This window comes from Aspergillus piperis (genome assembly GCF_003184755.1).
Source record: "Aspergillus piperis CBS 112811 unplaced genomic scaffold BO85scaffold_13, whole genome shotgun sequence".
NCBI classification, from domain to species: domain Eukaryota; kingdom Fungi; phylum Ascomycota; class Eurotiomycetes; order Eurotiales; family Aspergillaceae; genus Aspergillus; species Aspergillus piperis.
Window position 1 is genome coordinate 778,588 of NW_020291603.1, and position 25,018 is coordinate 803,605.

At 49.7% G+C, this 25,018-nt stretch overlaps 9 protein-coding genes across 9 annotated transcripts; 4 read left to right on the top strand and 5 right to left on the bottom strand.

Annotated features, from left to right (window-relative positions):
* Window positions 1-232: 232 nt before the first annotated feature.
* BO85DRAFT_424274 (mitochondrial 54S ribosomal protein uL4m) lies at window positions 233-1,524 on the bottom strand. The gene is made up of 2 exons (XM_025658037.1): window positions 1,374-1,524; window positions 233-1,286 (listed from the first exon to the last, which is right to left on the bottom strand). The coding sequence occupies exons 1-2, from the start codon at window positions 1,455-1,457 to the stop codon at window positions 501-503; spliced, it is 870 nt and encodes a 289-aa protein (XP_025514194.1). The 5' UTR covers window positions 1,458-1,524; the 3' UTR covers window positions 233-500.
* Window positions 1,525-1,636: 112 nt separating this feature from the next.
* BO85DRAFT_63306 (mitochondrial 54S ribosomal protein mL38) lies at window positions 1,637-3,213 on the top strand. Its single transcript, XM_025665546.1, has 2 exons — window positions 1,637-2,249; window positions 2,308-3,213. The coding sequence occupies exons 1-2, from the start codon at window positions 1,712-1,714 to the stop codon at window positions 3,030-3,032; spliced, it is 1,263 nt and encodes a 420-aa protein (XP_025514195.1). The 5' UTR covers window positions 1,637-1,711; the 3' UTR covers window positions 3,033-3,213.
* On the bottom strand, window positions 3,197-3,831 carry BO85DRAFT_460771 (putative mitochondrial inner membrane protease subunit 1; the record flags this gene model as incomplete). The annotated part of the gene is made up of 2 exons (XM_025661737.1): window positions 3,197-3,373; window positions 3,472-3,831. 2 exons carry the CDS (start codon window positions 3,829-3,831, stop codon window positions 3,197-3,199), a joined length of 537 nt encoding a protein of 178 aa, XP_025514196.1.
* An 885-nt stretch (window positions 3,832-4,716) lies between these two features.
* Window positions 4,717-5,475, bottom strand: BO85DRAFT_450922 (OBAP family protein; the record flags this gene model as incomplete). Its single annotated transcript, XM_025660484.1, has 2 exons — window positions 5,241-5,475; window positions 4,717-5,138 (listed from the first exon to the last, which is right to left on the bottom strand). Coding segments are annotated over exons 1-2 (524 nt in total), but the record flags the coding sequence as incomplete, so codon positions are not given.
* A 254-nt stretch (window positions 5,476-5,729) lies between these two features.
* Window positions 5,730-8,816, bottom strand: BO85DRAFT_460773 (glyoxylase; the record flags this gene model as incomplete). The annotated part of the gene is made up of 14 exons (XM_025661738.1): window positions 5,730-5,813; window positions 5,864-5,890; window positions 5,938-6,072; window positions 6,121-6,212; window positions 6,264-6,474; window positions 6,524-6,557; window positions 6,605-6,676; window positions 6,741-6,828; window positions 7,169-7,274; window positions 7,307-7,354; window positions 7,413-7,881; window positions 7,936-8,415; window positions 8,496-8,635; window positions 8,697-8,816. 14 exons carry the CDS (start codon window positions 8,814-8,816, stop codon window positions 5,730-5,732), a joined length of 2,106 nt encoding a protein of 701 aa, XP_025514198.1.
* Window positions 8,817-9,078: 262 nt separating this feature from the next.
* BO85DRAFT_450928 (uncharacterized protein) lies at window positions 9,079-10,868 on the bottom strand. Its single transcript, XM_025660485.1, has one exon. The coding sequence runs from the start codon at window positions 10,495-10,497 to the stop codon at window positions 9,283-9,285; it is 1,215 nt and encodes a 404-aa protein (XP_025514199.1). The 5' UTR covers window positions 10,498-10,868; the 3' UTR covers window positions 9,079-9,282.
* Window positions 10,869-15,626: 4,758 nt separating this feature from the next.
* Window positions 15,627-15,934, top strand: BO85DRAFT_489669 (uncharacterized protein; the record flags this gene model as incomplete). Its single annotated transcript, XM_025663617.1, has 2 exons — window positions 15,627-15,729; window positions 15,786-15,934. The coding sequence occupies 2 exons, from the start codon at window positions 15,627-15,629 to the stop codon at window positions 15,932-15,934; spliced, it is 252 nt and encodes an 83-aa protein (XP_025514200.1).
* A 4,787-nt stretch (window positions 15,935-20,721) lies between these two features.
* BO85DRAFT_450931 (uncharacterized protein) lies at window positions 20,722-21,674 on the top strand. Its single transcript, XM_025660486.1, has 2 exons — window positions 20,722-20,836; window positions 20,903-21,674. The coding sequence occupies exon 2, from the start codon at window positions 21,203-21,205 to the stop codon at window positions 21,386-21,388; it is 186 nt and encodes a 61-aa protein (XP_025514201.1). The 5' UTR covers window positions 20,722-20,836; window positions 20,903-21,202; the 3' UTR covers window positions 21,389-21,674.
* Window positions 21,675-22,914: 1,240 nt separating this feature from the next.
* BO85DRAFT_63582 (putative NAD+ kinase) lies at window positions 22,915-24,976 on the top strand. The gene is made up of 5 exons (XM_025665547.1): window positions 22,915-23,187; window positions 23,246-23,296; window positions 23,359-24,331; window positions 24,386-24,662; window positions 24,714-24,976. Exons 1-5 carry the CDS (start codon window positions 23,149-23,151, stop codon window positions 24,895-24,897), a joined length of 1,524 nt encoding a protein of 507 aa, XP_025514202.1. The 5' UTR covers window positions 22,915-23,148; the 3' UTR covers window positions 24,898-24,976.
* The last annotated feature ends 42 nt before the right edge of the window (window positions 24,977-25,018 follow it).

The window sequence follows — 25,018 nt, forward strand, 5'->3', positions numbered from 1 at the left end:
GTAAAGGAATGGAGGGATGAGGGGATTAAGTATGAGGATGAGCAGCTCGTCGGTTCTCCGCTTGCTTTGACCTCGGAGTTTTTCGCGGAATGATTTTCCTCGCCGGCCGCTGAAGAGGAGAACAGCCGAACGGCCGCAAGTTGAGATGTCCCACTAGGAGTAACCAGAACCTTAGTAGTGGTATATAGGGTTCTAAATTATTGATTAATATTCTTTTGAATATTTTTGTATTATATTTGATTTGTCCAATGGATTTTGGTGTAGTATTGTGAAAGATCTCCCGTTCGGCAACCTCGCCCTGGCATGTGCTTTCCAACTACTTACATCGGTCTCCCTCGACCATTTACCGGGCAGCTTATCGTAGGTTTCTGCTAAGAACGCCGTGACTTTCATCCTTGAAAATCCGTAATGCCATCATACATATTTCGAATCTATTTGTACAAAATAAAACACAGAACGAAGCTAACCAGTAAAAGACCCCATCGCCAGGTAAAAGAAATTTAGTACAAAGCCTTGGCCGGCTTGTTCTTCAGATCCTTGGAATGCTGAGACAGAATGCGGTCCAGCGCTTGCTTCTCGATAATCAAGCGTCCAGTCTCCAACAGGTCCTTCACGTCCACGTCACGGCGGTCCAGGATCTTCGCATGTTCACCCACTTGACGCACGGTCTCGAACAGCTCCTCCTTCGGCTGGTCCGTAATCAATGTCGACCGTCCATAGTGCCGGCCCCAGCAGTTGACCTTGAAAATCTCCTCAACGATATGGGGAGTGGCGCCCTCCGGAAGGCTGATCTCGTTGTCGACAATGATCAATTGGCCGCGCTTGTAGCGGTAACTGAGGGCTATCCGCCACGCCTGGTCGTAGATCTTCTGAGGGAGCTCCGTAGAGAAGTCGCGGGGGTGAGGACCAAAAGCAACACCTCCACCTCTCCGGATCGGGGATTTCTTGTCGCCAACACGGGCCCGGCCAGTACCCTTCTGCGCATGCAACTTCCTACCACTTCCATGCACATCATCTCTCCACTTGGTGCTTGCGGTACCTTGTCGGGTCATGTCACCCTCGTAAACAACGGCTCGGTGCAGAATGTCTTTGCGTAGCGGCATCAGGAGGTGGTTGCGAGGATACTCAACGAAGCGCAGAGGCTCCATCGAGGGGAATGAGTAGAGGGTAGCCTTGACGGGTTCGGGATTCCACACGGGCTTGGGAACCTCCCTCGTAAGGTTGTCAACGGGGGACTGGGCCTCGGTGGCCATCGAGCGGGAGAAGGACTTCGTCAGGCATCGTTGCTATTGAAGCGAGACATCAATGGTCAGTATCTCGCATTCAGCCATCTGCAAAGACGAGCAGCGGAATCAAAAAAAGGTCGGCCTTACCGTGGTCGTCTCAGCGCCCGAGAGGAGACCCCCTGAGCTGCGAGAGAGCAACTTGAGTGCGCGAAGAGCGTCACTTCCAGGCATTGTGAGTGAGAGTGTGTAATTAAACCCCGAGAGGTAGCCTGGATGGAGGAGGGATCTCGGTCTTGATGCTTTGGAGGAGGAGCAGCAAAAGTTCGGGTGGTCTGGCGCTAGCCGCCTGAGGCTTGGCCAACCCGACGAAAAAAGTTCCGTCCGGCCAGGAACCTCGACTTCGACTTCCCGACCAACCTGGGGAATCTCTTCCATCCACTCCACCACTCTATCCCCCCCGTCCTTCCCCAGTCACTCGTCTCGCCATGGCTCATTGCGAGCGGGCCTCGAAGCCCCTGCTCCAATGCCTGCAGAAGACCTACACAAAGGGTCTTCCAGGCCTCCAGCTGCAGTCCACCCGCGCCTTTCAGTCCACCGCTCTGGCTCGCGAGGAAGCCCAGACTGAGGCCAAGAGCACTCCCTTCCACAAATCGCCTGATCCGGCCCTAGTAACGAGTCCCCGGCTGGAACGGAGGTTGTTACGCCAGGGAATTGCCCCCGTCGGATCTCGTCGGCGTCGCGCGGCCCTCCAGGGCTCATCCAACATTCCCTTCGAGCAGCTGCCCTTCCAATGTTTCCAGGAGGCCCGCAAGGTTTTGATCGCAGACCGGGAAGAGAAGGTGCGCGATATCCAGTCGATGAGCGAGAAGATTGCCAGGCTTCAGGCCCTTTCCGATGAGGAGGCCGGCGGCTTGCAGGTCAAGAAGTCCAAGCTCCGGGCCATGGAGCTCCATCTGGAACACCTCAAGATCCTTGCGGATGTCAACGACCCGCTGGTCAAGAAGAAGTTTGAGGATGGACAAGGTGAGCAACACATTCTACAAACTGCCTTCAACTCCACAGCCTAACCGACCTCGTCTAGGTGACCTCAGCAAGCCCATCTACCGCTACCTGGCCGATCGGAAATGGAGGGAATACCGTCGCAAGATCCTCGTCCAAAGAATTACGCAAATGAAGGTGATTCCCGACGTCCTTCCTCACTGCGACCCCATCGTCGACACCAGGCTCTACTTCAACCGCAGCCAGGTGCAGCCTGGAGAATACGTCAACGCCAAGGTCAGCACGACAGCACCTAAGCTCGACGTGCAGCTTTTCGAGGGCGGCGAGAAACTCGTTACCATCGCCGTGGTCGACTCGGATGTTCCGAACGTTGAGAAGGATGGATTTGATTTCAAGATGCACTACCTGGCTGTCAACGTCCCCATCTCGGCCACCAACACCAAGGTCGACCTGGCCCAGCTGTCGGGTGAGTCGCAGGTTGTCCTGCCATGGGAGCCCCCTGTCGCTCAGAAGGGCAGCCCCTACCACCGACTGTCTCTGTTCATCCTCGAACAGAAGGACTCCAAGCCATTGGACTTTGCCGCCGTCAAGGCGAAGGAGACGGAGCGTGAGAACATGCTGCCCCGCACCCTGCAGGCCCGGTACCACCTGAAGCCGATTGGCGCGCACCTGTTCCGCACGCAATGGGACGAGACGACATTTGAGGTGATGAAGCAGATTGGCTTCCCCGAGGCGAACATGGAGCTCCGGAGGAAGCGGGTCGAGCCTCTTCCTTACAAGAGAAGAAACCCGTCCACATTCCGGTAAACCAGCCAGCCTCTTTTCCTTTTCTGTTCAACTTTTTTGGCTCTAGATTTTGTATTGTACAAGAGAAGATGTATGAATATGCACAAATATCACCAACTCCAGACTCCCATGCCGTATACCTAAAGGGTATCCATGTATCATCCATCCGACATATAATATAACAGTTATCCCGACAAATCCGCCTCCTCCAACGTATTCTTCACCCACTCAATTTTATTCAGCGGCCACAACCGCGCGATAATCTTCCCATTAATAAGCGCCATGGGTATAGGTCCATAATTCCTTGAATCCCTCGACCACGGCAAATTATCCCCAGCAAGATAGACATGACCTTCAGGAACCTACACCAAACACAAACCCATTAGCTTGACCCCAATCCCAAAGCAACAAAACCACAAAGGAGAAAAGTAAAAGGAAAAAAAAAAGAAGAAAAACTCACTCTAATCATCTCCCCCTCCCCACCAACCTCCCTACTAAACGGCAAATCCCTACACACAAAATCCCCGGGCAACCCAATAACCCTCTTCGCCCCATTGACCCCCAAAAACGTCGGATGATAGAATCGCACCACGTCCCCGACCTGGATTCCGCGCCCGTGCTTGTGCACTCGCGATATGAGAAGGTAGTCGCCCCGCGGACTGAAGGTCGGGTACATTGAGGGCCCTTCGCTCAGTTGTACCGTGATCAGGTGCTCCCAGATTAGTGTGCATGCGCAGAATACTCCCAGGCTGTTGAGGCCGAAGCGGAAGATGTGGCCGGGGGTGCTGCGTTTTAGGGTGTAGCGGAGGAAGCGGTCCATTTTGTAGATTTTTTTTTTTTCTTTGATTATTATTGGGTTGGTTTTGAGGGCATTGCTTTGCGATTGGGGTTGAATTGGATTGGATTGGATTGGACTAGTTTGGTGTACTACAGTTTGCTTGGTATGACGGCGGAGAGCTTTCGGAGGTTTGGTTGGTCATGTGATTAGCCGGTGAGAGGGAGGGTATATAAAGGGTTCTGTGCGGGAGATTTTTTCTCTCTTCCTACAGATATGTCGTGAGTGACAACACAACACAACACAACGCCAGACTTTCAATCAATTGATCGATATGGTTGATTGATTGATGATTGCTACATCTAAGATGGATTATCTGATTGCTTAATGCAGCTAAATTGGATACATATCATCCCATCCATTGCTATTATCGTTACTGTTTTTTTTCTTGTTGCGTTATGTTTATTCTGCTATATTCGCTTCTAAAATTGCTAGAGCTCACCGCTGCCGAAATTAAACACCAGAGCGCGTGAGTGTGGACAGTGAAGCAAGATGAATATACATCTCATCCTTCGTGGTGGGATTCCCTGAACGATAGCCCGGCTTGGACCCCATTTTATTATGGGAATGGAAAACTGGGTGGTACCGATGGGACACATCCATCTTTTATACTATTGTAGTTTGTTGATAGTTGAATGCAATTGCAATTACTTTTCATATCCATATTCATATTCATATTCATATTCATCATCACACATACTCAACATTATATATCCTAATCCTCCCACGTCCCATCCGCACCTACACAATCCATCAATTAGCACACACACCCCCAAATCAACATGGAACACAGAAAGTGGAAACAGGAATAAATGGAATAAACTCACCCTCAACCATCACCCCCTCTCCCTCCCTCTCCAACCCCTTCCTCTTCTCCCTCTTCTCCCTATAATCCACCCCAAACCTCTCATCCCTCTCCTTCACCAACTCCCCCAATCCCCCCGGACAAGCAATCTTCACCCTCTCCTCACTGGTAAAACTCGCCATCAACTCCGGCGCCCCCATCGGCACCGCATCCCCCCGATCCACCTGCCAAAGATGATACGTCTTCCCATACAACGGCACAATATCCTTCATTTCCGCCGTCTCGGCTGCATCCCACACAACATTCGGAACGCTCGCGGGCGCAGGCATGATCAGCATCCCGCTGCTGACTTCGTACACGTGCGTGTGCCACAGTTTCTTCTCTTCCGCGGGTAATGTCGCGAAGAGCTTGGGCGTGATCATGTATTCGATGCCGAGGAGGCGTGCATTCGGCGCGGTGCTATCGTAGAGGAGGCATTGGCGTAGATCTAAATATTATATTAGTTGGGTTGTGTGGTTTGGTTAGTTATATGATTGGGTTTTGGGTTTTGTAGGGTGGGATTTATGCGATGCGATGGGGGTATAGATACCCTCTGTGATATGGGAACAGTAGTGGTTTGCCTCCACGCAGCGTGTCTTGTCGGAGGCGTAGACGTGGAATGCGTTCAGGTGTGCGCAGATGTGCTTCACGGGTGTGAAGTCTTGGATGGCGCTGGCGCCGGCTTCGAGTACTTGGCTTTTGGTGGTTTTGGCGGTGCCGGGGAGGCCGTCGGTTGTTTCGGTGGTCATTTTGTGGATATGGATATGAGAAGCAAAGGTATATTGGGGGACTAGTTGGTTGGTAGTTGGCGTTGAGGTGAGGATGGGGTTTCTATACTACTTTTTTGTCGAAGTTGCATCTGACGTCACGATGATCGTTTTGGTGATGGGTTGGATGTATACAAAAAATCAATGTCATTGTTATCTCAATGGCTGAATACGTTTTTCTTGGGTTTATATGGGTAGAGTTGAATTTGTGGATCACATTCATTCTTGTGCTACTGCTTGGTGTACTTGACTATGGTCCATATTTGGATAAGTTACATGTTGTTCTTCATCTCTCTCAGCGCCGCCATAACCTCCACTGGATCTGTCTTGCCGGTCTTCTTCTGGATCTCGGGGTCCTGTAACATGTTAGCTGGAACTCTCGTTGGAATGTATTGGGGCGACTCACGTTGACGCGCATGAATACATTATGGAGCTGTACCTTGTCAGTTTCGGTCAAACAATATAAGAGGCAGAACAAACCTTCTCATCACCAATCGTGAACTTGCCCTGAGTTTCTTGGTTGGCATTGGCAAACGCCTCCAGCTTCTTGATGGGCTCGGACTGCGAAACAGCAAGGCAGAACTTGACGTTGCCCTTGGTGTATTCATGTCCGGGCTACAAAGCATCAGTAAGTGCCAACATGAATCACACCGAAACACTCACGTAAACCTTGGTATCGTCCGGCAGTGCAGCCAGAGTCTCGTTCAGAGCCTTGTGCATTTCTGGAGCTGTGCCCTCGAAAAACCGGCCACATCCTGTATCCTATTAGTTTGGACCCAGTCCGCTCACGCAGTAGCTAAACTTACCTCCGATAAACAGAGTATCACCAGTGAAGACGACCTTGTCGTCTCCATCCTGCATAAAGTAGCAGATACTGTCCTGCGTGTGGCAGGGCGTATGCAGCGCCTTGACGGAGATGCGTTCTCCGATCTTGAAGACTTCGCCGTGGGCCGGGGTCCTGGTGACAGATTGGCAATTCTTGCCGCCGATGACGGAGAGTTGGCCGAAGGTTTTTAGCTTCTCCAGTTAGCTTCGAGTGATGTCTTTGTAGACCTGTGTAGCTTACGATTTCATTGTTACCGCCGGCGTGGTCCCAGTGACTGGAATGGTTAGCATCGGTATAGGCCCACGAAGGGAGAACACTTACTGATGAGTATTCACAATAGACGTAAGCTTGATCTTCCCGGCGTCAATCTGAGATTGCAGCGTCGGAGTTACCCTGTGAGTTCTTAGCTCAACCTATCTTCGCAAACCATTTTGGCAAGCCAGCAGCAAACACATACTCAGGCGGATTAGCCGGGTCAATAATAACAGACTCCTTAGTAGGTTCATCCGTGACCAGGTAGGCATAGTTATTGCCCTTCCCGGTCCCTGCCAGAACAAACTTGGTTAGCAAATAAGATTCCAATAAGTAATGTAAGCAAGTACCTTGGGGGCACATCTCAAGGGGCTTTTTTGTAATTATTTATTCAGGGAACTAACTTACACATCGGGATCGACTGTACATGCATGGCTCTAATTTGTTGCGCTTGCGCTCTCACGGGTTGAAACCTCACGGAAGACCAGACAGCTCTGGTAAGGCACATGGATAAGTATAAGGTAACAGCAGAAGTGTTAGTGCTGAATTCTTTGGAATAAATGCGGGGGTGGTGGTAACATTGATTGCTAAGAAGCTAAGCTAACTGATCTATGCCACCTGCGCCATACTTACTAACTGTGTAAGCAAGTCTTTTGGCGATTACCTCATAGGCTCGTTCCGCGGAGGGCTCAGCCACGTGTGGCGATGACGCTAGGCTGCTTTCGGACGTGACATTTTCCTCTTCATCTTTAGGAGACTGGTAGATGCTACTTGGATGCTACTTAGTGTCTTTTTTGGTGTGAGATTGAGTTGGTTTCGCTGAGCATCGAGCCGTGGCACAGCATGGTAATATTGGAATCGTATCCGCTGTCTATACAATCCCTAACGGTCGCGTATCCCACGTATCTACTGTCTCCCATCCGAATTTCTTCAACTCTTTCAGATCGTCGGCATCTGCAGTCCGCTTGAGGCCAGACCCGTCCTTCTTTGACTGTGTCTTTGATGTGGACGCCGGCTTCTTAGGTGCCAGATCGTCCGTCCTCTGCTGTAGGCTCTCCCTAAGAAGCGCCGTCCAGTGATTGGAACTCTGCTCGCAAACGGCAAGAAGGTAAGCGTGGGACAGTAGTCGCCTCCGAGACCCCCATTCCGGCGAGTGAAGTATATGGTCCAGCCACATGTACAATCCTTCGAGCTGAGGGTCACTTTTCACGTTCTTTGAGCCTGAAAAGGCCAGTACATTCACCATGTCCTCCGTCAGGGATGCCAGGGCCGGGGGATGGCCCTCGGCGAGCATTTGTAATAACGAATCCCACTTAGCGAACATTCCCGTCATGGAGTCACCCATCCTGGTGCCAAATTAGCTTATAAGGTCATAGAATTATCAGAATATAGAAACTCACTTCCGACCAGCAGGAACCAACAATGAGTCCTCCACGATCACGCCTGCTAGCGCAGACGCCCCACGATTGGAAGACTTGCAAATCGAGATCAAATGCGTAGAAGTAAACGAGACATTCTGCTGGAACCGCCTCTTCTTCCGCGGTGGCTCTGACGACTCCTCTTCAGCTAGTAAGTGCTCGAATTCAGTTCTCAAAGCCGCCTTGATCGGCTCGATGTCGTCTTCAGCGCCGTCAAATGCCTCAGGTTCCGACACAGGCACCGTATCAGCACTCAGGTCAGTCTTGGACCAGTAGTAGTCCCACAACCACTCAAGGGACCGCTGCGTGGCATTGCGCAGCACTGTCAGAGAAGGTAGTTCACGATGCGTCGCCTCGTGACGCAGTTCCACAAATGAGGCCGGTAGGCCCAGATCAATAGCTCGTTGGAACATGGTCTTACGCTGACCGTTCAGTTTGGAATCGACGAGCCCCGTCACGAATCTGTCTGTCGTTAGCGATAATTACTCTTTACACAGCCATACGGAAACAACTTGTTCCATGAGCAAAGTGGATGATCATACCGACAAAACGCAGCCGAGTACGTAGCCCGAATAGAAAAGATGGAATTTTTCAAGGCATCATCATGGAGAATGGCGTCCGTTAGCAAGGCCGTGGCTTCAACAGGATGTGGCAGGTTTCCCCGTAGCTTCCAAGCTGCAACCTATCATAACTGTTAGATCAAATAGACTTATTCATATATTTCAGGGCGGATTTTCGCATACAGTGGCGCAGGCCTTGGAGCGCATGTCGGGCCCATCATAGAAGGGTGCAGGGTAGAATTGACTCCGCACCGCGAGTAATTGCGAGTGCTCCTTCCATGGTGTGAAAATGACCTTTGCCATTTTGTTACTGAACGATTTAGCAGTTTCAAATGTGATGATTCACCCTCACCCTGCACTGGCCGGGGGCACACTGTACATCTTCGTCGACAGTGATTTTGTTCGCCCGGAATAAGGTTGTTCCCGCCGCTGCGACTCCTTATCGGTTCGGCTGCGTTGATTCGTTCATGAAACTACTATGTACTAAGTAGGCAAACTACAAAGTAGACTACCACTACGTTCTCTCTATTTTGTTGCTTACGTATTATTGATGCTTGGTGCAATGTGTTTATCAAAGATATTCTCGTAATTGTTACATTCACTGGTGTCTAATACATGCATTTCAAGTTCAACTAATCCTCCCTGGGTATCCTGTACTGTATGCTAAATTGAAAACGCCTCCGAAACAATAACTCCACGCTATGCAATGCTGTAGCCCGAAAACCGAAAAGAGCAACAATCAAGGGCGGTAAACGCGACAGTGTCGGAATCAAATCCATCCATAACCATAATTCATACAGGGTTGGCTAGCCATGTTAATAAATGGCTGGGAATCGACCACGGCATGCTGCTCGAGGTCGTCGTCATCAAAGAAAAAGGATCTTTGCATCATGTTGCCAGGTGCTTTGATCGGTTGTTGAAAAGTCTCAGCTTCAGGCTGCTTAGGGTTCGAATCAGTGCCCTTGTTGTTGACGGGGCTCTCATCCTGATTTTGTTCGTCATCATCGTCCTCATCCTCCTGGTCATCTTCATCGTCCTGGTCTTCGGCTTCATTGTCGGAAGACGGGGTGAAAGTCTCCTCCAACTTCAGCCCCTTGCCGGAAAGCCCTAAGAGCGAGTTTCCCAGCGAAGCTTCCGGGTTGCTGTACAGACCCATTCCGACGAGTTCATCCTCGTTCTGCTTCTCGGGCAAGGACTCTATCTGCGAATGCAGGTCATCATCAGGTCGCTGAATAGGTAGAAAGTCAGGCGTAGGAGGGCCAGTCAAGCAACCCGATGACGGTACACTCTCATAACTCGAACCTGCGACGTAGACTGGAGGGATGTTGTTGTGCATGGATGACATGTCGAAAGAGTAGCAGTCAGACATGGGTTCTGCCATTGTCGACAAGGTTGAAGCGCTGGTGTCCCAGGAGACGGGCTCAATTTGAGACTCGCTCATCGGCAGCATGGTAGATTGTTGGAGCGACATCTGATGCTGTGGTGCATCAGGCAGGGAAGGGAATCCCATATCCGAGCATGGAATATCTGTTGTGTAGGATGACATCATGGAAGAGTTGTCGAAGGTTGCAGAGGCAGTAGGCAGTGGCTGAGGGCACACGCCAATGGCGGCAAAGTTGTCTAAGGCCGTAGTTGCTGGCACATACTGAGTAGTAGGATAGCTAACAGACTCCAAAGCCGGATGCCAACTTGTCGGACGGTTCTGGCCAGTTCGGGCAAGTGCAGAGGCTACAAAGGCAGTGTTGACGGGAGCCTGGTAGCCCTGGTACATGGGCGAACTGTAAGGGATGGTTGCTGTGCGCCGTCTGCCAGCAGACGAAGGACTGTTCCCAGCGCTGCGGGGTTTCATCACTCGACCCGTCCGCTTGGGTTTAGGGAAAGCATGGATCAAGTCACGAAATGTCGAAGAGCGCCAGCATGACTGGTTGCCTTGAACCCAGCTTGGGTTGGCAAAGGACGATTGGGGTTGCCAGTAGTCGGCCATTGAGAAGATGGTGAGATATTGAGAGAGGGAGAGAGGGATAGAAGACTTGGGTATGAAAGATAGGACTGAGAGGAGGTGGATCGTCAATTGAAAGTGTGAGGAGGGAGGTATGTGATATAAGCATACATAGTAGTAGTAGGTGAGAGGCTAGAAGGATAAGACGGGATGGTGGGATAGGGCGGTGGTTAGATTATATGGAGTATCAAGCACGGATAGGATCCGTGGATGATGACTGCAGGAATATGTAAAGGATCTCCGAAGACTGGGGTTCGAGACTTATCATCTAAAGATGACACAGGGGGCGTGAGGGTCACAAGGCGTGGAGGCAAGGTACAGTTAAGTGCGTGCGGTACTAAGTAGCAAGCCCAAGGCCTAGTCGAGTAATTGACCCAGATGGTTCGGATAAGTAGTAGATTATGCGGTAAAGAGTAAAGTAGGAGCGAATCTAAAAAAGTAAAAAAGAAAAAGGCAAAAAAGGGGAGATGGAACAAAAAAAATAATATTAATAAATTAATAGTAGATGGGGAAAAAAATAAAATAAGAAAAAGGAAGGCCCTACATGAGGGTGATACACGGAGATGTGGGACGCATGTACATGGGCATTTCTTGATCTACCATCCGCCCCAGTTCCACGATCCATTACTGTAAGTAAGAAGACTAATGGGTTAGTGGGAGCGGGCACATGTTGGGATGACACGACGTTGACACTAACGAAAGCAGACTAGTTGGTGGGAACCGAACAGGGCAAGACATGGGACGAGAGGAGTTGAAGGGGGGGCTCAGACTACTAAGACTGAGTCTAGTCTAGGTACCAGGAAGGGGAGGAAATGGGCAAGGAAGGAAGGGGACCCAAGGAAGGAATGGTTGATGATGATGAAGATGATTCAGATGAGCCCATGCCACACGAATGCTGTCTCCACTCCGAAAGGACTCTCTGGGACCTGCGAAGCGGGCAATCAATCCTGGCTCTGACTCTGTGCTGGCAAAAATGACTTCTGGACTGCCCTGGGCCCATGGAATTGGGGCTGGTTTAGTGGCTAACGGCGGGTGACGATGGGGGAATGGATAATAATGTCGATGGTGGGGATGATCAGACCCATTGGCAAAAGAATTTGATGGACTTGCAGTGTCCACCGGGAGGGGGGGAGAAATATGGAACAGAGGGTCAAGAGAAAAACGAGGGAGATGCGGCAGAGCGGCAAATGATTGGATGGGAAACTGAAATCGGAGCTCCAGTCCAGGGAAAGGCAGCAAAGATCATGGATGGAACTTAAAGAAGGAACCAGAAAATGGCCGGGCCCTCATCATGCCCCCCTCAGCTCCCTCTCTTGCAAGCCGAAATGAGTAGTGAGTGACCGAGTGATTGACTTGACTGACTTGACTTTTGACTTGCCTGGGACATGCCGAAACTAAACTAAAAGTAAACTAAACTAAACTTTCCACTAGATACGACGCACAGTAGTAAGGCCCGTGTGAGAGCCCCATGGGAAGTCTGGGGCTAAACTGGGAACTTTTGGGAGTTACTGCGTCTTCCTGCATCCTTTTCTGCTTCTTCTTACCATACCATACCAGCCATGGTGCCGCCCGTTGCCTGCATTCTGATTGATTTCCCTGTCCTCCCTGTCGGATAGATACTACGGAGTACGTGCTATTTCGGTAACAATGCAGTGAGGTGGTTATAGTAGTAATTAGTTAGTGCTCGGTGTCTTTCTACTTAGTTAACATGCGACAGACAGGTACGGTGATCAGTTACATTCATGACCGACGTGCGACTTTGCGCTTACTTAGTAACTAGTCAAGTCGGTCTGCTGAGACTAACTAACTATTACATGTAGTACCAACCCACTGTATGATTGTATGATACTTCACAGAGCGCCGCCCCATCAAAAGCAAGAAAAGGTAGCACTAAACTACTGCCGGTGTGTTTAGCTTAATCCCCCCCCTCTCTCACCTTCTCGATGACGCAGCCGTGCCATGGCCCTTTGTACGGTGCCTGGGAGAATTTTGCGATTTATTAGTCACGCTGTACCAGGGGTAACTATGTATCTCTCTGATAGGTAGGTAAGTTATGTAGTACTACTAGTACTAAGTAAAGTACTTAGGCAATGAAGAGAGCGTATGTGTGCAACCACTCTCCTTGAGTCACTTCTAGCCCAGGCTGTTGCTGCCCCCTCCATACATACATACATACATGCATGGGTGAAGGATGGATGGTTGGATGGATGGATGGCCGGACCCAAATCGTGATACACCTTCGCAACTCTCCTCGGCCGTCTTAGTCATTATGGGAATGCCCGCGGTGAAGCGGTAATATTGGCCTGGCAAATGACCCACGATCCGACCCGATCGTCAACCCTGCGGCCAAACACTCTCCCAACTCTCTTTCCGTTCCATTCCACCTTTACTGTTTCTGTTTCTGTTTCTAACTAGTAGAGGATGATTCTTCCTTATCCGTATTACATAGTCTCCTACTACTCCGTAACTAGGCACACATTTGCCCCCCTTCCCCCCCCTCTCTCGTCTTCTCCTCTTTCCCTCCCCACCCACTCCCTCCTTCGTCTCCTCCCTCGTTAAGTAACCCCTTCAAGCCCAGTCTTGTCCCCACAAGTTCACCGTTTTCAACGCGTCACAACGCCCGTTACGCAAGGGTTACAATAATGCGGAAAGTTTCCAAGGGCCAGAGTTGCTTCCCCTGTCCGGAGTACGTATCGACATCGGATGCAGGTCTGGCCCAGTTCTCTACCCGGCAACCTCAAGCAAGCTAGGCACATAACTTACACCATCTATCCATCCCACCCATCCACATAGCGAGCAAGCAACACTCTAATTTGGTAGTCGTCGTATCGCATCCTCTTCCAGCCTGGCGATAGATCGAGACAAGGGCAGGAAGGAGCATGCGGATGGTCGAACAAGCTGCCTTCCGTCTCATTCCTTGTCATCGTCATCCTCGTCCTTCGGCATCCCCGGGCGCACATCCCATCATCCCGCCGACCATCCTTTCTAAAGACTGATTCCTTGGGTGCTTGTGCTTCTATTGCTGTCCAACCGCGCCAGGGTGGGAGGCATCACCGTTATCACACATACTTGCAACCACTGATAGATTACTAGCCCAGAACTAATTTGGACTACCCACCAGGCCTGACTCGGTGAACCACTTGTCTCGTGAAGCGCTGAGCTGATGATCATTGATTGCTCTGGGCAACTCATTGGCCAGACAGGTATGCTACTCCATACTTCATGCGTGCACAAGAGGCCAAGATTGCCTCGTTACCTTGGCACCAGCACAGGTTATACTATCACCACTTCTCCAACCATAGTACAATGATCAAGTAACTGTACCTATGTTCCGAATTCCGATCGTTATTCTTGCTTATCAATTTCCTGTTGCCGGTCAATCTATTTCGTTGTGGATCACATGTTTCATAGCCATAATACGTGTGACGAGCCGGATAGATCAGCTGGCTGAGTGGCTGAACGGTGAAAGCCTACTTGCCGTACGGACCACCTCTCGGTGTAGGGGGGAGGAGGGGATTAGGGAAAACGGAAAGTTCGGCTAGAAATGACAACACTTGGACTGGGTTCAGGGATCGGAGAGGGGGGGCGTTATACGGAGAGTACGGAGTACGGAGCACTCAGAAACAGAATTTGCTCAAGGCAGGAGAAAGAGTGGGGTGTGCACTCCTACTTTTGCTACTTACAAGTTACAACACGCAAGTCGCAAGAGGCAGTGAGAGAGACAAGAGAGAGGGAAACACCGCTCGGTATCAAGAGACTCCACAGGTCAGGCTGGCTGTCTAGCTTATCCGGGATGGAAGTGGGCTGGTGCCAATAAATGCATTTTTGACGAGTCCAGCTGCACCAGAAAGAGAGGTACAGCAGATGGGTTCCGCCTAGAGCGCTAATGCCCCCCATCATATGTAATCGACAAAGGATGCCGGGGCGGAGGATTATTCCATTGACATGGGGACCATTTCCAGAACCAGGGTTACTACCGGAGCAAGACCGACTAAAAGCAGAGCCCTACCCACTCCGGTTAGTCCCCGTGGCGCCCCTCGAGAAGCCTAAGTACCTGAAGGCTGAGCCCGAGTCACTTTTAGTGCGCCTTTGGGTCAGAGTTACATGCGCCCCTCCTCCTTCTGGTCTGCTCGGCCGCCTTGAATTTGGTCCTAAGGAAATAAAAAAAAAGTGAATGTGCCTAAACCTGCATAGGGCCAAAGAAGGGGGCGCGAGAGCAGAGAACAACAATCAAAAAAAAAAAAGTAAGAAAAGAGGCCAAGAAGGGACCCTATCTGGATGAGGTAAGTACCTCCTGTATGGATGTATCCAACTAAACTAACGTTCTCCCCGTGAGAGCAATAATATGGCCACCGTGCTCCGGCCACCGGGGCTCACTTTACATATACGACAGCCTGGCGATCGGGATTTGTGGCACTGCGTCAGTCACGCCCGTTCTAGTCCATCTTGACTGACGCCGGTACGTAAATGAAGTTTGCTAACGAGGCACTTATTCGAGGAGAACTGGCAAAAGCATCCGCAACAATAAGAAACAAAATCAAATAGGAATTAAACGGACAAAAAACGAATGCTTGTCCCGCTTCAAAACCCGGCTGTTCGGGGAGGCGGATAGCCTTCCATTGTACTAGAACCGCGCCAGATGCGTGGCAGGCCAGATCGAAAGGGTAACGAACTCGAGAAAACCTCCGTGCGACGCCTTAAGCGGGTACAATCACCACTAATCAAGATACATCATCGAAAAAGCGACTAATCAGATGGTTGAGATCATCGTCTGGACGCCCTACAAATCAGAAGCCGGAGATTACAGGAGGGGAAGCATCGGAATGCATGTGCAGGCCCACCTGACGGCAGGGGACTGGGAAACTGGAAACCGTGAGATGGAAGGGCCAGTCGAGCAGAATTCCAGAAGGCTTGGGGGCCAAATCAGCCCTCGATTGGGTTATGCAATGGATGGAAACGGGAGACAAAAATGGAAAGGGAGGGGGCAGGAAACAGGAAAAAAAAAAAAAAAAAAAAAAAAAGAGAGAGAGAAAATTTTCAATCAATTAATATATCGAAAAAGAAGGGAAAGGAGAGGGAAAAAAGGAGGAAAAAAGTAAAAGAAAAAAAAAAAGATGTTCTCAGACCAAGTGGGTCAAACTCCCATATCTCCGTTTCTACGGGAATACGGAGTCAAACTGGCTGAACAGGGATCCTACCAAGAAGCAGGAAGGTCAGGTAAGCTACCAGTTAGCTTTGTATGGTACTACGGTAACCACTCAGCCTAGCTCTAGTCTACTACTCAGTAGCTTGCGAGGTCCAGGATCTATTCGTTACCTGCCGGTCGTCTGCTCTAAGTGGTGCTCTACACGCCGTCCAGTCAGCCGAGGCTCGCAAACGGCGCTTTTCAACAGCCAATAAAACCCCGTCGTTACTGATCTGATAGGTTACAACCAACGACGCTTTAAGCCTTCAACAGTACGTACTACTATACTATACCTTACTATTCTATACTATACTGGTTGGGAATGGATCACTCGTTTGGAGTATGCTGGATTACCTCGCCAGGGGTGGTGATGATCCCTCACGGGGGTACGCCGTAAGGACTACACAACACCGAGCGCCTAACTTACTGTACATTCTGCGTGCGTGATATGCTCGACGCCTTGACTTTCGGACTTGTCCACCTCCTACTCCTAGTATACAAGGGTGCAGGGATGAACATCAGCCACCATTCCACTCAGGCAGACTACCTCAGGGGGTGATTGTCAACAATCGGATAGACTCGACAGCTCGTGCCCGCTGCTGCCACCGACATGGTATCTAACAGGTAGCAAGGTTCGGCTAACATGTCATTAGCTAATAATTGAGCGAAAGGCTAAAAGATCACGAAGCGATGCGCCCTCCCGGCGGGACCCGCGCATCCCTGGGATATCAGAAAGTTAGAACTCAATATAAGGTCTCTCAGTTCACACGCTATCATTATTACGCCACGGATCAATTACGAAAGGGCGTTAGGATAGATACTACTATATGAGCCAAGGGCTTCGGCTCGTGATATCAGGATTAAGTGTAAGACCTTTTAGCAGGATACAAGTCCCCCCAACGCGCTGGTCTAACCGACCTAAGCCACTTGCAAGGTTTAAGTTGGCTGCTTTATGGATATTCATCTACTATGGAGTAGACTAGCTGAACTTCGTTAATTGTGGTGTTTCTTGGCCCCTTGCCTTTACTGCAGTGTAAGTGATGGGCCAAGAGAAAGCAAAAAGCAACGTCTACAATATAGTGAAAACGACGGATGACTGCGGAGAAAGTGATGGTTTGGGCTAAAACGTGATTAGTATGGGACGAACACTTGGACTAGATAGTAATAATAATAATTATAATAATAATACACAAAATTAATGATGGACAATGGGGCCCATCCGTCAGGGGCCATGGTCGCGCCTGCATAGCACCCTAGCTTCCCCATCAGAATTCAGACGCCTAGCTGAATGTATGCCGCTCGATCCAGCAACCAAGTAAGCGAAATGGCGGTCGCCGTCCGAGACAGGCCCAAAGTAAGCAGCAATTTGTTAGTCTCGTTAGTTCGCACTCCGTAGTTGGCTTCGGAGAAAGTCAACTCAGAACGGAGTAGCGATCATCCAACTACTTGATTAGTTCCAAGCCAGTGATCAACTCGCAACGCGCCTTCAAATCTTAGCTTTCTTTTTCCGAAGCCACTCCTCGCTAGCATGTCAGGATTCGTCTCACTCTCTCGGCTGTTTTTTTTATTGCTCTCGCCGCCTTCCCTCACTACTAATTATTCTAACTAACTATGGAGTACGGCCTGAGGATTAACGTGTCATCAGACCATGGTTAGGCCCGAGCGTCAAAACTGGCCTTTCTCAATGAAAAACATTGGACGCTAATTTATATTTGGCTTACTTTAGTGGCATGTCATTGATTCACCTGCCCCTAGATAACTAAATTTGTGTTATGCCGCCGTAAGAAAGGAAAAGCCGGCCCTCTCTCTCACTCTGTTCCAGCTTGGTTACTAGCATCTTCTAGTAGCATAGCAGCAGTGCCCGGCTATCATTGGCTGCCGACGAAAGTGCTTACATGCGCTGCTGTGCTATCAGGGGCTTCAAGCCTCCTTCATACAATCGTCATCTAGCCATGCTTCCTGATGCGATCTCACCCCAACAGTAACTAGCACCTTACTTCGCCCGCTTTACAACTGGAGCTGGAGCTGGAGCACCAGGCTGCAACCGACTGTGAAATCAAGCCATCGGCGCAGCGTGGATGTGACACGGCATTCCACTGATACCGCCATCACCTGGCCCGTGTGATTTGTCCTGATTGTTCATGGCTGACCACATAACCCACCCTGGCATAGTTGTTGATACGGGTCTCGCAAAGCTTTTTCTCCTCCGCGGGCATCAATCATCGTCAACGATTAAGTTACTAGCAGACGGTGATTGACCGCGTGCCCTCACCGACGCCACTATTATGTCTGAGCTCGCAAGCAGATCGCGCGGCAGAGTCGGAACCCTCCTACAAAAGTTACGTAGGTAGGGAGGAGCCTGGACGAGAAGGCCCAAAACCATTACCCAAGTGGGTCATATGTAAGCTGCATCTGCCATTTGACGACCGGAAACGACACGCAAGTTGCGACATAATACGGAGCAGTCCGAGACCTAAGCAGTCGAGGCGGAGTACGTAGGATGTATGAGCCTTGATGTTTGAGAGGTTTATCGAGTCGAGCCGTTTTCTAGGCTGGTTTTAATCCTGCAATTACCATTCCGCGGACCGTCAGCCGCGAGTCTCCTCTTGTCCTCACTAATCTATCTACAACTTATCAAGGCTGCTACGGGAGGCATCTGCAGGTGGCCATGAGTCAAAATGGCGTACATACATATACCGCCAGTAGGTCCATGCATGCATGCATGGGAACCAAAATAGGGCGCTGTCCATCCGGCCAATGACGAGACATATTCGGGCTCAATCTTTCGTCTCCAAATGCAGCAGACGACAATAGTAGGAGTGAAATGGTGGAGTATGGCTGGGCAGCGGCGAGTTACACAACAAACCAGATCTCATCATAATACACGGAGGAGCATGCATGATCTGCTGTAGGCAGACGTGCTGGCAATGCCGATGCGAGGTAGGCACCTACTGTACAGAGTACGTAGGTATCTTCAGCTGCCACCACATATTTCGGCAGATACTGCAGCATTCTGGATTCTTGCATTGTTCAGATCTGAAGGGAGGGGGGAGGTATCACACAGAATGTGGCCTGTGCTTTAGGTTTGTCCTACGTGTCAACCAACCAGTAAGGAAGAGGCATGAAACCTGGATGTAGTATAAAGTGGACTGGGGTCTGGAACGCTATGATTACTACACACTAACAACAGGTTTGGATACAATGCCTCATGCCACCGGCATTGGTTGAAGTTCGTCGTCAGCCTGACAGTTACATTCTACCCCGAGCATAGGAGGAGGAGGAGGAGGAGCAGCAGCAGCAGCAGCAGTAGCAGCAGTAGTACATAGTTTTAGTGTATGAAAGTGGGCAAATGACGAGGAAGAGGGGGTGGGAGAGCCCGATGCTTACCATACCATACCGCCCGAATCAAGTATAGCCGTCAGGCCACCATTACAAGGCCAAATGTGACGGTGTCAGGCATGCATTTTGAATGCAGGCAGGGAATTGGGATGGATTCTGCAAAAGAGGCGGACTTGCATCTCGCAGAACGAAAGGCAATGGAACCACATGACCATCCTTGCACCAATGAACCTGAGAAACTGATAGCGCTGCGCTCATCACATACATCGCCTGCCTTAGGTGCAAATTATCTAGTAGCGAGGCTTTCCGGCGGCTGCTTCAGCCTATGACGCTACAAGAGGGGCTTGTACATAATAGTACTGTGCGCCGGACCAGCATCACCTTCCATCATTGTCGCCCCTCGAAAGGGTCTCCGCAGATGCAAAAGACCCGATACCAGATGTGGTCTAGGGATACGAAGGCGCCTTGGGTCGTTTCACTACCCCTGGCAATCAGATCCAGGCAGCGATGCACTTCTCTCTCCTCCACCTCCACCATCCTCTCGCGGTGTGCTGGGGAGAAACCCACCAAACAGGATAATGCTATTTCCTAATAACACTGACCAATTCCCCATTTCAAAGCGAAGCGAAGCAAAGAACTACTGCTAAAACTGCACCCGATACTCCATACCAACTTAAGAGTAAGAGAAGAGGGGCCGACCAGCAAAAGATAACCCGGTTGACAGACTCACTATTAGAAGATCGGCGGTAAATCGCACCAAGCCCGACTGCACCGTGACCTAGTTGCGGTCAATGATAGTCAGCGGTCCACTGATGGGGGATTTACTAGAACTGGCAAACCAGTCAGCGCGCGAGTACGAACGACCTTTCTCCGTTCGTTAAGTTCCCAGGATTTTCCCAATATTAGGGATTAATCATCATCGACGGTGGCTGAGATTCCCGACTTGTTGCTGGTTTGCTGCTGCACTTGTCACGGACTCACGGCAGATCCATCATAAAGTGGGGTACGTACCCGATTTGCCGCAGCCAAATTTGCCCCGAACGAAGGAAATTAGTCTTAGCTGGTCTCCAAATTTTCCTTTCTTTTTTTTTTCTCTCTCTTTCCCAATTCAATTTAATTTCTTACAAGTACTTGTGCAGTTGTGCTTGTCTATCTGCTCATCACACTCCTCATTCGGATTTCCCCTTCACCTCCCTCGCACCCTAGTGCCTCCTTTGCATGATGCTAATCGGCAAACAGCGGGTATTGCCACAATCCACCAGCACCACTACCACCAATGAAGTATTGTCGAGGGATGTCTGACCGTTGGTGGGTCAATCTAGTTCAACTCTTGCGAGCAAATAACGCGTCCAGGATCCTGTCAATCAGACGCTACCTGACCTATGGATCTGTAAAAAAGTGATCCTTTTCCTTCTCGGGGGCTTGGTCTCATCATGGCCTTACGGAGGAAGTCAAAGCCAGCTGGATGAGTGTAGTGGCGGTATGCAGATTGACCCTCCACTCGAAAAGGTAAACTGTTGGCGATAATCCCTCCATTCCTAATGGAGTCGTGCGTTGGGGCCGCCCGTAAATTGTCAAGTTTCTCCCAGACAGAATTCTCGGGCTAAGCGGCCTTGGATATTAGTTATTCTCCGGTGTCTTGATTAACCTTTTACGTAGGCGGATTTCCATGCTCGGCCGAGTAGGGAAATGGTTAGCGGACCACGGAGTACTATCTACACAAGAGACCGAGAAAGTATGGTTCCCTTTCCACTTGATGGGGACCGGGACCTGCAATGATTGATGATGTATGGACGACAAGTTGAGTTCCGGCCATGACTGGAGTTCGGAAAGCCACATGGCTGACTATTCGTCCCGCCCCAATAGTCGATACTTTCTCTCGGTAGTGGAAGTTTTTCTCTGATTGTCTCTTGCATCATCCGGGGTACCCTTTGTGGTTTGTGGCTCAAGGCTGGAACTTCTCATCGACAGCCGATGCTAAAGATGGAAAGAAGACAAGAAAGACAAAAAAGTCCCCTTGTCGTAATCTACGTGTCCAGCGACCGTGTATAAAGTTCGGGAGGAGAGATGTGCAAAACAAGTTTTGGGAACACGGCAAGTCATCGTCGTGACGCTGTAATGTCCATCCTCATCCATTCATTAAAATCCTCGCAAAACCGTAAATAGATGAAGAGGGGCAGAAACGGGAGCCGCGGGATTGTCGGGTGGTTGTTGTGGTGGTTGTTATTATTACTACATATAGGGCAGTGGAGCCCGGATTATTCGGTGGCTGGCAAACATGGCACGTTGTTGTTATGTGTGCCGGTTGTTCCCAAAGGGCTGATCACCTCACTTTATTGCTCCCTAATTTAGCCTCGACCTGACTTGACCTGACCTGACTCTTGACTTGAGTGACTATCTGGTACTGACCATGGCTATGGCCCGCTGCTAACGCGCCTAGATCGAACTGGCCTTCGGGGGCGCGTGGGTTGCGAGTTATTGAACCTAACCCCGATGACTACTGGATTCAGTTAGTTACTATCTACTGTGTTCCACTGTCTTGTATTAGTATTATCATAATTGTGCCCCAAAGAAAAAAAAATTAAATAGATAAATAAATAACCACTTTCCCAAGACGGGCTAAGAAAGTCTGTTGTCCGCTTGTCTCATGTGCCACGCATCCTCATTCCCACTTTGCCGCCTCATGACATCTCGACTGTCTTTCACAGTTCACAGTTCACAGTTCACACAGCCATAATCCTGTATCATCATCATCCACTTGCAGTGAAACTAGACTTACAATTCCCCCTCGTTTACTATTATAGCAACTGACTATATACTTCGGACGTGTCACCCATCGTAAACAGTCTCCACAAACCCTATACCATACCTGATGATCCAAATGTTGTCTAAATAATAAGTAAGTATACTGGTCATTCTGCGCTCATCAAGCTTACACAGTAGTACAGTACATACAGTAAAAGCAAAGCATAAAAAAGCCACTTTAGACTTTCGCATCTGGAACTAGTCTATCTATACTTACTATCTATATACGAAACTCCCCGACTTGATTGCTTGATTGATTGATTGATGCCTATCTACGGTATGAACCTCCGTTATTGAATTATTTACGGAGTATCTTTCACATACTTATTACTTTCCGTTCTTTGCGCGGTCCAGATTTCTATTTATATCACCGACCGAAACGAAACGAAACGAAACTATTGATTTCGTAGACCTTCTAGAAGGAAATGAAATATTGAAGGCAACTAACTCTCCGAGATGATCGGATCGACCCTACATAGTAGCTTGCCTCACTTGGTTGGTTACGTGTGGAACAATGAGTGCTTGTGGTAGGGAGTAGTCATGGTTGTGTGTGCGTGGTGATGAATGGATGCATGCATGCATTAGGGACGATCTGTGTAACGCGTGTTTCGGTGGTTGATGGGGATCGCTTATTATCGGGGTTTGGGGGTGAGGTTGAACTGCTGGGGTTGAACCTTTGTTTTTTGTTGTGGTTAAGTAGTACGTTAGTTAGGGTGTGCGGTGTTTGTGTCACTGTTGGTTGTATAGTAACTTTTGGATTGCCAATTCGGTGTACATTATTATGTAGTATTTGCCTGTGTATTGCATCATGGTCGTAGAGCAAGCAGTTGAGTATCATTGGTAATGGGTTTTGAAGACTAATGCCATCGACAATGTCATGTAGGAGGACATAATGTTGAGTGTATCCCTAACCCGTCAACCACTTACTAAAAATATATATCTACATCGCCGCATGATCACACCCAACAACCACACCAAAACCTACAATCACCACCAAACCATGACAATAACCCCCCTGTTGAATCCCATAATTCACGTAGATAGCCCATGAATACACCCGCCACCAAATTCAACCCTCCCAACCTCTGCATCTATACCAACTCCATCACATTGACACCAATTCATGCACCATGACCGCCGGACCGGCAACGACGTCATACCCGCCGCCTTTCTTTCACCGTTTGCGACCTCTCATCAACCCACATCAACCTGTACAATGACGACCACGCAATAGTGTCATCACGATCAGCGTGAGTCGGCTTTTTTGAACATTCCAAATTGAAACCAAATTCACACACATACGCACCATGGCTGGAGAGGAGGAGCCGGCATCACACCGCGATCACGTAGGTTGTCCCAACGTACCCAGTAATCACCGCAGAACGAAGCTAACTTATCTGAAAGAGTCGCGGCAGAACAGATGGTTACTCGTCAGATACACATAATCAGCTCGAGGTATTTATGATTTCGATAACTCGCAATGACCGGAGTGACTAACACAAGATATATCCTGCTAGGTCGTCCTTCAACCCGAATGCAGCCATCGTCGCAAATCCTCCCTCGTCATGGCGGACGATCCCATGACGAGACCTGATCTTTCGCATGCCGACCAGACGACAGCGTGTTTCGTGCACTCGCTGATAGCAGGGGAATGGGGGGATCCGACGAATAAAGTGAAGGTATTAGAGGGGGTATTGAAGGGGACCAAGGACGAGAAAACAAAACAAGAAGAAGAAGCAGCAATGGAAGAGGACGACGAAAATGAGATAGAGAAAGAAATGATGCAATCACGACACCTGACGAAGAAGCAGTTATCCGACATGGCGTGGAACGTGCGCAAGCTGTCCAAGAAGCTGGACAGTATCAAGTTGAAACTCACGGTCAAGACGGTATTCCTGGTCACCAAGGCGGGCGATCAATCGGTGATTGGATCGACGAGGGAGGTCGCCAGGTGGCTTCTGTCGAGGGATCGCGATACGCAGTATAATGTGTATGTGGAGAAACGGTTGGAGACGGATCCGGAGTTCGGTGCAGCAGAGATACTGAGGGAGGAACCGTCGGCGAAGAGTCGGCTGAAGTACTGGGACCATGAGCTGGCGGCGGAGAGGGCTCATTTGTTTGATTTCGTGGTCACGCTCGGAGGAGATGGTACTGTGCTGTTTACGAGTTGGCTGTTTCAGCATGTGGTGCCGCCGGTGTTGTCGTTCTCGCTTGGTTCGTTGGGCTTCTTGACCAAGTTTGACTTCAATGAGTATCAGAAGACGCTGTCGGCTGCGTTTAAGGATGGCGTGGTCGTCAATCTACGACTACGGTTTGAGTGCACGATTATGAGAAGTAATCCATTGCCGAAGGGGGAGTTGGGCCCCGGTGGGAAACGGGATTTGGTCGAGGAGTTGATTGGAGAAGAGGGTGATGATACGTTAACGCATAGACCGGACAAGGTGCTTCAGATATTGAATGATGTTGTTCTTGATCGAGGGCCGAATCCTAGTATGTCCCCGCTGCCACCCTGTCGCATGGAGTGCTTGCTAACTGCCTGTATAGCTATGTCCTCCATTGAGTTGTTCGGCGACGATGAGCATTTCACAACGCTGCTTGCTGACGGTGTTTGCATAGCGACACCAACCGGCTCAACTGCGTATAACCTCGCAGCTGGAGGGTCACTATCTCATCCAGACAACCCTGTTATTCTCGTCACTGCAATCTGCGCCCATACACTGTCCTTCCGGCCTATAATCCTGCCAGATACGATTGTTCTCCGAATGGGAGTACCTTATGATGCCAGGGCGAGCTCATGGGCCAGCTTTGATGGCCGGGAGAGGTGAGTTACGTCGTTAAGTAATTGTAGAACGGATGGCTAACCAGAACACAGGATTGAATTACACCCAGGCGATTATGTGACGGTTTCCGCATCGCGATATCCATTCGCGAATGTTCTACCCCGTGGTCGACGTGGAGACGACTGGGTGCACACTATTTCCAAGACCCTGAATTGGAACTCTAGACAGAGGCAGAAGAGCCTCGACCCGGTGGATGAAGCAAAGCGCAATAAATAGGGACTTGCTTGCTATGCAAAGAGCATATGGACATGTTTACGGTTCGATATACAATATTACCAAATACGGGATTTTATGCATACTGCCATAAACATGAATATGAACATATGTAGCATAACAT

Bases quoted from the DNA above. Each gene is read 5' to 3' on its own strand.
- BO85DRAFT_450928 (XM_025660485.1), bottom strand. From the start codon at position 10,497: ATGGCCGACTACTGGCAACCCCAATCGTCCTTTGCCAACCCAAGCTGG.
- BO85DRAFT_450931 (XM_025660486.1), top strand. From the start codon at position 21,203: ATGAAGAGGGGCAGAAACGGGAGCCGCGGGATTGTCGGGTGGTTGTTG.
- BO85DRAFT_63582 (XM_025665547.1), top strand. From the start codon at position 23,149: ATGGCTGGAGAGGAGGAGCCGGCATCACACCGCGATCAC. The intron at 23,297-23,358 runs GTATTTATGATT...ATATCCTGCTAG, and splicing joins ATACACATAATCAGCTCGAG to GTCGTCCTTCAACCCGAATG. The intron at 24,332-24,385 runs GTATGTCCCCGC...CTGCCTGTATAG, and splicing joins TGATCGAGGGCCGAATCCTA to CTATGTCCTCCATTGAGTTG.
- BO85DRAFT_424274 (XM_025658037.1), bottom strand. From the start codon at position 1,457: ATGCCTGGAAGTGACGCTCTTCGCGCACTCAAGTTGCTCTCTCGCAGC. The intron at 1,287-1,373 runs GTAAGGCCGACC...TCGCTTCAATAG, and splicing joins CGGGCGCTGAGACGACCACG to CAACGATGCCTGACGAAGTC.
- BO85DRAFT_63306 (XM_025665546.1), top strand. From the start codon at position 1,712: ATGGCTCATTGCGAGCGGGCCTCGAAGCCCCTGCTCCAATGCCTGCAG. The intron at 2,250-2,307 runs GTGAGCAACACA...GACCTCGTCTAG, and splicing joins GAAGTTTGAGGATGGACAAG to GTGACCTCAGCAAGCCCATC.